The sequence below is a fragment of the Myotis brandtii genome, unplaced genomic scaffold (genome assembly GCF_000412655.1).
Source record: "Myotis brandtii unplaced genomic scaffold, ASM41265v1 scaffold182, whole genome shotgun sequence".
Taxonomy (NCBI): Eukaryota; Metazoa; Chordata; class Mammalia; order Chiroptera; family Vespertilionidae; genus Myotis; species Myotis brandtii.
In genome coordinates, this window is record NW_005356751.1 from 1649141 (window position 1) to 1660938 (window position 11798).

At 39.0% G+C, this 11798-nt stretch overlaps 1 protein-coding gene across 2 annotated transcripts in view; it reads right to left on the minus strand.

Moving 5' to 3' along the window:
- SCG3 (secretogranin III) overlaps nt 1-11798 on the minus strand; it is a 42993-nt gene extending 31195 nt beyond the window's left edge. Inside the window, exons 1-6 of one of the 2 annotated variants that reach the window (XM_005863931.2) lie at nt 11354-11798; nt 10623-10675; nt 10112-10157; nt 9802-10017; nt 4044-4186; nt 3080-3229 (exon numbers count right to left, since the gene is read on the minus strand). In XM_005863931.2, the coding sequence (XP_005863993.1) occupies nt 3080-3229; nt 4044-4186; nt 9802-10017; nt 10112-10157; nt 10623-10675; nt 11354-11444 (699 nt within the window). In that variant the 5' untranslated portion in view covers nt 11445-11798. The remainder of the gene's footprint in view (nt 1-3079; nt 3230-4043; nt 4187-9801; nt 10018-10111; nt 10158-10622; nt 10676-11353) is intronic. The other variant, XM_005863932.2, reaches the window with a different exon arrangement.

The following is an 11798-nucleotide window of genomic DNA, read 5'->3' on the forward strand; positions in this document are numbered from 1 at the left end:
GGGATGGCAGGGGGTGGGGAGAGCATGTGCTGGGGGGGCAAGAGGGAGTGGGGAGAGGTCAATGGGGGAAAAAAGGAAACATATGTGATACTTTCAACAATAAAGATTTTTTAAAAAAGAATACTTCCTCCTTTGCCTGCTCCTGCAGGATCAAACCCTTTTCTAGGCATGAGGATGGGCATCTAGTCACATGGAAAAGTCATTGGGACATAGAGACTGAAGACCCTGGATCCTGCTCAGGGGGGAATTAGGGAATTTCTAGACTTCTGCTCTGGCCGAGTTCCCCTCCATCAATTCTCATGACTGTTTCCTGGTAAAATTGCCTTTCACCAAAAAGAGGAGCTTTGAGTTCACAGTTTCTACGAAGAAAGATGGTGCAAGATATAGGAAACCTTGTCAGAATATCTAACAGGAGTAGAGCAGTCACACCTTGGAGATTTTTGGGTGACATTTTAAGGGCTGTCTAGAAAGATGCACAAGTCTCTTTTTCCTAGACTTGATCCATGTCCAGGGTCCTCATATTAGTGATCTATTCTCCATTCAGTGAACCAGACAGAAATTTATAATCTTTTTTTGCTTCTTACTCTTCCTTTTCTTCCATCCAATCCATCAGTAGCCCTTTTAGACCTACCTTCAAAATTTATTCCAAATTTGTACATTTCTCTCTTTGTCCCCTACCCAACTCTAGTCCAAGCTGCCTTCATCTCTTACCTTCTAACTGGTACACTACCCACCTCTAATCTATTCCCAATCCTGCATTTTCTGCATTTGTACCCAGAGTTGTTTAAAAAACTGACTATGTAACCCCTTTGCTTATAATCCTTTGGTGTTTTTCCATTGTTATGATAAAAATCAGAATCCATACATGGCTCATAAGGCCCTGACTGGTCAGACCTGGGTCCACCTCCCCATTCTCATCTCTCATTGCTCTCTCCCTAAGTTCCAGCCACATTGTGTTTGTTTTAGTTACTTGGATACTCCACACATCCTTTTTTACATGCTGGCTCTCATGGTCACAAGTTAATTCCTCTTCAGCCTTCAGTTTTCAGCTCAGGTCACTTTCTTAGGGAAGCCTTCCTTGAGCCTAAGTCCAAGACAAGTTCCTATTTTTTAAATAAGTGCTCATAAAACCATGTTTCTTTCCTCAGAGCACTTAATGCAGTTGCAATTAAAATTCATGGCTATTTGAAAACCATCTACCCTTTCCATTAGCTTCTTGAGAGCAGGGATTATGCCTTTTTATATGAGCATTATATTCCTAGTGCTTGGTACAATAAATATTTATTCCATTGCATTTTTTTCCGGGGGGGGGGGAGTGAGAGATATATCGATGTGAGAGAGCCACATCAACTGGTTGCCTCCTGCACATGCCCTGTTCATGGGTGAGGAGTCAACCTGCAACCTGGTACATGCCCTTGACCAGGAGCCGAATCTTTGACTCTTCAGTGAGCAGGCCAACACTCTAACCACTTAACCACATCAGTCAGGGATGGTACCTAAATAAACATTTATTTAAAAATATTTCATTTGCTTTTTATTTACATTGATGCATTTAGATAACATGAGTGAACAGGTAGAGAATATGGACATTTTAGAGATGGGAAATAAGGAGTATATAATTGGAGTAAAAGATAGTGAAAATAGCTATGTCAGTTTCAGTTCAGACTGGTAAGCTTGAATGAAAGTCATGAGTTCTTTGATAAAGCTAGAAAAATTTTTTTTTACAGTGGCTAGATCTTCAAAAACTGTTTTAAAAGATGGCAGTTGATGGGGATTGGAAGTAGGAAGAACAAAAGAGAGCTTTTAGACTACCTAATAACAAAAACCAAGACCCAATTTATGTGTCCTAGCCCCCTCTAAAACAGGAGTATGTAAGCCTATATACTCTTTTTCCTTGTGTTTGGGATAGGATGTTGAAGGGGATGAGAGGCCATGGGGCCTGGGTATTCTGATGGAGAAAATCAAAGAAAAGGTGAGGAGATTGATATCTTCCCATCATTAGCTCCATCTAGAGTTTTAAAGAGAATTCAAGGAGAAGACAAAAATTTCAGCAGTTTGGCTGAGATTAAAGAAGAGATGAAGAGGCAAGGAGTCCAGCAAGGGAAAGAAAGAATGAGTGACTGGTCTAAGTAAAGGATGATAGACCTTTGAACCAATGAAAAGAGGAAGGAGCAGGTGAAGGAGCACAGGGTAGAGTAAAGGTAGCTCAGGCAACCAGGTCTGGGGGATATAAAAGTGGGTGTGGCAGAAGATCAAGTCAACCTGAGCTTTTAATTAAAAAAAAATAATTTTGGGGTATATAATGATATCCACAGTGAACAAAAGTTGGATACCAAAAGAGCTATGAAATATTTAATTTCAATACACTGGGATTATACAAATAGTTGTTATGTGAAATAACCATTTTACATAATATTATGTGTTATTATACTGCAGGATATAAGATGTGACCTTTACTATCTATACTAATAATAAAGGAATATGCAAATTGTCCAGGACTCCATCACAGTAATGACTGAACAGCAGGCTGCGTGGGGTGACAAGGCTGGCAGGGGGGTTAGTGAGGGATGACCAAACGACTGAACAGCAGGCTTCATGGGGCAAGTAGGCTGGCAGGGGGGTAGTTGGGGGCAACCAGGCCGGCAGAGGGGGCAGTTAGGAATGATCAGGCAGGCAGGCAGGTGAGCAGTTAGGAGCCAGCAGTCCCGGATTGTGAGACGAACATCCCACGAGGGGTCCCAGATTGGAGAGGGTGCAAGCTGGACTGAGGGGACTCCCCCCCGCCACATGAATTTCATGCACTGGGCCTCTAGTGTAATATAATATCACATGATCTCAAAATTATTTTCAAAGTAGAGTTCATTTATATCTTTTAAGTTATTGGTATTTCATGAATATTTAGGTGGGCTAAAAATATCACATACCCAAAATCTTCTTTGGCACCAAGTGAGGTACTAATTATATACAGATTGTATTAATTATATGCAGATTAGAGTACACACACACACACATTCATATCCACGCACATGCATACATACACATGTACACAGCATACTCATATATATTCACATATACATACCACTTTCTCTGGTATTTTTCCACTCTGACTCTCAGTCTTGCTTGTGGGTTTATTGGGTTTCTCCTCATAACTGTTGGCTTCCTTTGAGATTAATTTTTGTAAAACCTCTGCTACTTCATCTTCCAGTGTATGAGCCTGGCTTTCTGTGATCTGTTATAGTAAAAACATATGTGACTGTTATTCCCATTTTTATGGTTAAAAAATATCTAGAATAAACTCTGTAGTTGAACAGAGTTCTAGAAGACAAGAGAATCTTCTGACCCCCCTTCAGACAACCCTTGTTTATGCCTCCATACATGTAGGTCTTCATCGTGATTGACCAGCACTCCTGGGAAGAAGTGTCTTTGGGGTCACCGTGCAAGTGGTCAGTCTTGTCTGTTGGAACCCACAGAACACTTATGTTGAGACACATCTTGAGGATTGTTTCTCAACCCTTAGCTGCAAGTCATGGTCAGGTAACCTTTGAAACCTGCAAATTTAGTACATCCCTGAAGCCTGCGAGGGCTGTGTAAGGCTGGGAGCCAAGCTGAGGCAGAGTCAAACTGGATTGCTTAGTTTCTTAAATATTGCATGCCTTTGTTCATGCTATTTCCTTCTTACCTCACACATGTCTGTTACTTAAACTGGTTAAATCCTAACCATCCTTCTAAGCTCACTTCCAACACCTCCTCCTCTGAAGCTTTTCCTTATACCTCAAGTGGATATAATTCATCCTCTGGCAAACAACGATCTTACGGTTCTTATGTAGCTTCCACCACATGCGTGAGTGTACTTGTCTAATTCCTCTGATAGACTATACTTTTCTAGAGGGAAAGAATGGTGCCTTATTGTCCTGGAAACCTGTGGTACCTAGTATAAAGTAGACACATTATAAACATTTGGCTATTGGAATCAAATGGCTCAGCTTCTTAGCATATTCCAAACTGTATTAAGAATTTGGTTTACTTTCATGCATGTGACTCACTAGGCCAAGATTCAGGAGTTTAGAAACGATCTTGTCAAATACTCCTCTGTCATTTTCCTCATAAATTCTGGTGGCGATTTTCTGGACAATGTCTTCAGCAGTTAAAGGAGTTCCGTCTAGCTGATGAAGGCCATCTGGATCATCTGGACAGAACAATCACAATTTCACATCATGGTGAAAACATAGTTCTATTTTTTGGATCATATTAGATTTCTAATCTATACCTTGCTCTTGTACACTTTAATAGGTTTGGAATATATTTATAGTGGTGCTTGGTCCACAGAAACTTTTGGTTTGAAAATAAAATTTGATGTCAAGTGAAGAAACTAGGATAACAATGAAAATTCTGAAAGCCTCTGATGTGATTATAAGAGGCAGAAAAATCTGAAGTCAACACAAAAGCCCTCTCTATTTTTTATTATCACTAATAATACAAATAATATTATACTTCTAATTTTGAAGTATGCCATATTTATGTAGTATGCCATATTGCTTAAAGCACCCTTCTATATATCAAATAATGATATTCTATTTCCATGTAAGGAGTAGATTAGTAGTATGTACCCCATTGGCAGGCCAATTCATGGACCGAGTGGGTGGAGGGAACCTGCCTCACACCTAGAATCAGAGAGTGTGTACTCAAGATTTAATGACTAACCTGGAATAAACGTTTACTTCTTTTTAAATTTTTTAAAATTTATTGATTTTTTTCTTTTTGGAGGAAGAGGAATAGAGACACACAGAGAGAGAAACGTTGATTTATTGTTCCACTTGTTTATTCATTCATTGGTTGATTCTTGTATATGCCCTGACCAGGGATCGAACCCACAACCTTGGCATATTGGGACAATGCTCTAACTAACTGAGCTACCCAGACAGAGCCTAAATGTTTACTTCTATGTGAACATGTGCCAGAGTGCCTTTATATAAAGCAGCTCAGTGTGACAAGCCTCTTTCTCTAGAGAATAGGGAACTTAATTTATGTGCCTGGAATTTAAACTTTTAAAATGTGACAACAGATTTGCACAAAGCAGTATGTAAATCTATGTAAATGCCTGTAGAGAAGACTACAAATATGTATCCTTGGCTCTCCTGGGAATACTTTGGTAGCATTACTTCAGGGAAGGGAGGATGCAGTAGGGTTGGTGACAAGGAAGCACTGTACCTCGTCCTCGGAGAACTCCCAGGAGTCAATTGGTCTTTTCCAATCTATATCACATGGAGCAGTCTATTCATATATGCAGCCTACAGGGCACTTAACTCCCCTTGTCACCTCTAGGCAGATTGGAAAGATCAGCATTATAGCCCCAGAGATACGTCTTGTTACCTATATATCCTTAGGCTGCTCTAGAGGAATATAATAAGAGTATCTATTTCATGGGATTGTGAGGATAAGATGAAATAAGATGTAAAAGCACATTTTCAATTGCAAAGTATTATATGAAAGTTAATGTAGTGTTACTGTAGCAGACAATGGATTTGTACTTGAAATAAAGGAACTGCAATTATCTTCCGGAGAAAATAAACATTGAATCCCTGGCCAAATTCTGCCCAAATAATTCTGACCATATTCCCTTAAAGAAGGAAGAACCTAGTATTGCTATTCTGATTCTGCCTCTTCCTTCCATGGCTTCTGGGGATTCGAACAAGAAATGTTGTCCATGGTCTTTCCGATTCTGTGGAGATGGAAGTCTATGCAGCTTCAGCTGACTATGGTCTTGTTGTTTGGAAAGAAGCCAAGGAAAATAAATGGGGTGATTATGCCGGGAGGACTGGATGTTTTCTGGCATTATATTGGGGTTATACGCTGTCAACCAACCCATGAACTCTGATCCCTTTGAACCCTGTGAACCAGAGTGACTAATGAACACAAACATTCTGTAAAATCAGTTCCTCTCCTGGCTGACTGAAAATTGGATTCATCATCTGGGTGTTTTGTGGTGGCTGTTGTTTTGTTTTTTTCAGGAGTAGAGACCCACTCTCAGTTCGGTTTGATTTTTTTTTTTTTCCCATTTGTGGGTTACAGGTCAGACTGTTGGGAATAGGTGGAACAGAAACTGCCTGGGTCTATGCAGAATTAAAAGAATTTATTTCCCTTCCCACTTATCGTTAGGATCTGAAAAAGGAAGACTATTGGTTGCCTGCTGGAGCTACCAATAGTCTTCCTTTTTTCATACCCCAAGGGATAAATGGGAAGGGAAATAAATAACTGAGATGATAGCTTTTCAGTACATTTAATTCACAACAGGGAGAACATTAGCAACACTCAAGAAATGGCCTCTTTCTTCTGCTGCACTGCTGTATGGCCTTGAACCAGGAACTTAGGCCTCCCTTAGCAGAGCTTCGCTGGATGGGGTCAATAACAACCCTTGGGCCTTGCTCCTTACCTTCCACTGATTTCCCCTGGCTCCTCTAAAATGGACGGAATTACTCAGAATGACTTCTCTGATGCTCGTGAAGGGGTATTTCACCCTCCTCTGTAGACCATCAAGAGGAAGCCAAACATGAGTTCAACATTTATAACATTTTAAAAGCAGCTGTAACATTCTAAGAAGTGAATGTAAAAGGGCCATGTTCTGCCTGGTTAGGTTTTGCCAAGTTATGTTTTGAATCTCCAGCATCTAATATGGCACTTGACATTCATTTGCTCAATACATTTTTATGAAAGTCTTAATATAAGCCAGAACTGGAAATAGAGTGACAAAGAGTTTAGGCTCGGTCCCTAACTGCACAGAGCTTATTGTCTAGTTCAGTGGTTTTCAACCTGTGTGCCACAAGAATTTTTTAAAAAACATGCCATAGTTGACTATTTAGTCAGGGGCACTGACCTCTTCTCCCTTAAAGCGTCAAATTAAAAAAATGACAATAGCCCTAGCTGGTTTGGCTCAATGGATAGAGCATCGGCCTGCGGACTGAAGGGATCCAGGTTCAATTCCGGTCAGGGGCACATGCCCAGGTTGTGGGCTCGATCCCCAGTGGGGGGCATGCAGGAGGCAACTGATCAATGATTCTCATCATTGATGTTTCTCTCTCTCCTTTCCTCTCTGAAATCAATAAAAATATATTTTAAAAAAATTTCAATAGCCAATACAACAATAGCCATCTAGTGAATGAATTAAAATTCTACCTATATTTTTTGTTATATCAGCAATATATATATTTTTTTGGTGTGCTGCAGAATTTTAGTAATTAGTTTATGTGTGCCAAGAGATGAAAAAGGTTGAAAATCGCTGGTCTAGTTCGCAGTCTGATACATAGTAATTGCTCAATGAACATTTGTCTGGTGAATGCACATAGGAGTCTGGAAGCACAACTTCATAAAAGAAACTTGGAAAAAATCCTGAATCACACATGCTGCAGAACACACTGAGAAGGAGAATTGATAGGCCCTTCATCACAAGCCCATTTGGAGGTTTCCTAAAGATGTGAAAGCACCCCGCAAAAGTTAGGTCCCTCCCCCCATTCTGGGGTGTAAGTCTGCGTGCCTCTGAGTTCTAGTCACCTTGGTGCTATCAAATGCTGTTTCCAGGATTTCCAGGGTATGAGAGGAGACCAGAAATTCACTCATAAATCATTTCTCTCCAAGAATCATATCTGTAATCTTAAGTGGACTTAAAATGACTCTTAAGGGAAACCTAGAGTCATCAGGACACTTGGTAATTCGGAACCCATCTGGGATGGTAGTAAAATGTTGAACAATTTAAAAATAAGTTGCTCAAGATAGTGATCAGATCACAAACAGATCTGTGCCTCTGCCTGAATGCACAATCGGTTTGACCAAAAAATTCAAACATTAGACTGTTTTTAAATTTCATTAAATCAAATGTCAGTTCAAAGTAGTTTAGTCTCTTTTGTATACAGCAATGCCCAGTGTCTATTTCTAGCCAAAATATTTTAGGTTAAAACGTAGAATTCAAGAAAAAACATTCTGGGAGTAGTATGCAATATAAAATGTGTCATAATATAAACCATCTGTCCCACCTTATTACATGCACAACATATATCTGAAATCTCTTCAGGCTGTGATATCTTATAAAAGTTGGCAATTGTTTTCTGGCAGAAATAATCAACATAATTCTCTTGTGGCCATGGAGCAGAGCAAGGACATATAAGACAATCTGCAGTCACTCCTAAGCAATAGTATTCAGGATGGAAAACACACTCTCTTCTTCAGTGCCTAGGTACGTAGTTCATTTATTCTCTCATGTATTCTTTTCTTATTCATTCATTCATTTATGAATGCATGCAATGAATTCATGACCACCCAGACACTGGGGCTACAATGTCTCTGTTCTTGTGAAGTTTTCAGTTTAGTTTAGGAGAAAAAGATAAATCCTAAGTAGTCACACTTAGGGATGTAAAATTGCAAACTGCATTAAGTGCCATGAAGAAAGGAACAAGATTTTTTTTTATCAGATCATGTGTGCTTGATGAATCTCGAAAAGTAGACAGGAACCAGTCCATGCAGGACTACAGAAGCCATGTTAAGGATTCTGGTTTTTATCCCAAGAGAAATGGGAATCTATTAATGGGGTTTATGCAAAAGAGTAACATGTTTGTGTGTTGGAAAGATCACTCTGGCTGCTACGTGAAAAATGAGTTGGAGAGGGGCAGAGTGGATGCTGGAAGATCCAGTAGAAGAGTTTGCTGAGTTGAAGTGAGACATGATTAGACATTGGTCATTAGAAATAGAGAAAAAAAATTGACAGACACTGGAGGTGAAATTGATAAGATTGGTGGATTACAATTGGAGGGGCCAGGAAAAAGAGAAGTAGTTTGATTTCTAGATTTCTGTCTTGAAAAATTGCATGGGAAGTAATGCCTTTCTTAGAGAAAGAGCACTCTAAGAGGGCTAGGTTGTAAGGTGTACAGATATTACGAGATTAATCTTGGCCATGCTAAGTTTGAGGTGCTTCTGAGACTTTTAAAGCAAGATATTAAGTAGGTAGATGATATAGGTATAGATATAGAGATATGTGTAACTATATGTGTATTATAATGTATGTATGTATGTATCTATCCATAGCTCAGAAAAGTCTTGGCTAGTGATATGTGATGTCAGGACATAGGCGGTAACTGAAGGGGAAGCCATGAAAAGGTTAGAATGACCTAGGGCAGTGATGGCGAACCTTTTGAGCTCGGCGTGTCAGCATTTTGAAAAACCCTAACTTAACTCTGGTGCCGTGTCACATATAGAAATTTTTTGATATTTGCAACCATAGTAAAACAAAGACTTATATTTTTGATATTTATTTTATATATTTAAATGCCATTTAACAAAGAAAAATCAACCAAAAAAATGAGTTCGTGTGTCATAGGTTCACCTTCACTGACCTAGGGAGAAAGGCTATGGCTAGAAAGAGAACCCTGCAAAGGGAGTAATGGGTATTTCACCATTGGGAAAGGGATACTGTTGATTTAATTATTTGATAATTATGACATTTTGTTGGTACTAATAGTTAAAATATTAAATGCTAAATATTAAATAGCATAAAACATAGACAGTAGATTTAAATATTTTCAAAGTAGCAGTAAAGGGACCTTTAAAGAACAAATAAAATCCGGGCTTCTGTGGAGCTAGGCTTTGTACATTGCCAGTAAATTTGGGCTTTATCTCAACTTTGGACCTGATTAATAGAGGATTGTGAGAATATAAGAGATATTTTTAAAAATATATAGGACTTTCTCCTAACCCACAATGAGAAGTCCAAATTAGAGAACATAGGTAGCAACATTTCCCGCCCCCCCCCTCATTTACCTTGAAATTTATGATCCAGTCCACTCTTAGTAGAATCATAATCATCTATTAGTCTTCGATTTTTGGTTGAATCAACATCTTCCATATTCAATTTATTATCATATGGAGAGTTTCTTACAGATTGTCTTTCTTTCTCAATTTTTTCCTTTTCTGTTATTGCCTTTAGCAGGTTCAAGTTATCAACAAAGGAATAATTGCTTTCACCTGGCTTGTTTTCTGTAAGAAAAGCCCCAAACCCCAATTATCCATTTTATTTAAGATGATCAGAACCTACATCACTTAAATTAACATCAAAACAGTTTCTTTTTACCTGGAGAGTATATGTTTTTAATCTTGTCTGATTCTGCTTCAGCAATCTGTGAAACAAAGAGGGTATAGACCTGGTTTTAAATCATTGCTCCACCTCTTACCAAAAATGACAGCTAAATAATTTAATCTGCATAGGATTTAGTTTTCTTGTTTGTAAAATATAGGTAATTTCTATCTCAAAGCATCATCATAAGGAGTAAGTGAGATAAAATAAAAGGCAGATGGTCTATAGATATTAATCCCCTTCTCCTACACTATTGATGAAAAGTAAATCTCTGATAAATTAAGCAATCTTACAATAGAGTAGATCTTACTGGATTATTATATAGTCAACTCTATGTTTTATATAGATATTACCAAAATTATATTTCCCATCCTAGTTTATGTCAATTTATTATTAATCCCCTGAAGTTTGTGAATTCAAAATGGCTAAAATGTCATAACATAATTACATTAAATTATAACAACTAAAATAAATTGAAATAGAATTTTTAATTTTATTTTTTACCTACCTGCTCATTTAAAGGTCTTTCTGCACTTAATTCTCTATTATGTACAAGTTTGTCTAGAATAAACACAAAAATATAAGTTTAATTGTGTTTTGGACAGACACAATATATCTCTTTAAAATAAAATCTTCATAAAGACAAACCAATATTAGGAGACATATTTTGGATAACCATGAAACAAAAATATATGTTAACAAAGATTATCAAGAGTATACAATAACAATGACCATCAGGTTGCCTTGCTTATTATCCTGCCGCATTTCCTGAGTTAATAGAATTACACTTGTTGTTGTTGTTGTTTTTTTACCAGAAACTCACAGATAGTTCTAACACTTGGCTTACCAGCTGTTTTCAATTAGACAGATAAGTTCGATTGGTATTATTAGCACATTAAGAACTCCCTCTCCCCCAACCTTGTTCTGAATCGAGTGTCTGAGAAAGATTGTAAGACAACTAGAAAACAAAACCTAACAACCCAAGCCACTTGATAAGGCAGAAAAGCCCCCCTCTCCCAATTGCAAAAATAAAATCTTTCAAAACAATCCAGGTTATTGCTCTATCATATAAAAAGTGAGGAGGGATCTGTCTCTAAATTCAGAAGGATTTTCTCTGTCAGTATGCACAGATACGATCTGATCAGAAAATGAGGCAAGGTGATTTGCAGCTCATCTATTATGCCACGCTTTACCTCTTCGTGGCGAATAAAAGGAAGTGGGAGGAAAGTGTCCACGTACCTTGGCTGCCTTCCGGTTTGGGGAAAGCTTGAATTGGGCTGCTGTGGACCACTAACACCAGAATCCAAGTGCCGGTCCAAAGGAACCCCATTCTTCCACTCTTGGCTCAGAAACAGCCTGGCGCCGGGCTCCCGGAGCGGTGGCTTTTGTTATGAATGAAAAAGAGGAGTAAAAACAGGAAGAGCTAGGAGGGCGGGTGCAGGGAGGAAGAGTGGTGGGAACCCAGCGGGGGGTGGGGCTCGACGCAGCAGCGAGTAAAGAGACTAGAAAGGGTTCTGGGCGCTCGGGAGTCAGGTCTGCAGGTGGAGGAGAGCGCTGTCCGCCCCGTGGGTGCTGAAGTTCCTGTGACGCGGAGCCCGCCGCGGAGCCGCTAGGGCGTAGCCTTACTCTCCTTGAGACCAAGTGAGGAAGGAAGCGCATGCTCCCTGCAAGCCAGAGGCGGGAA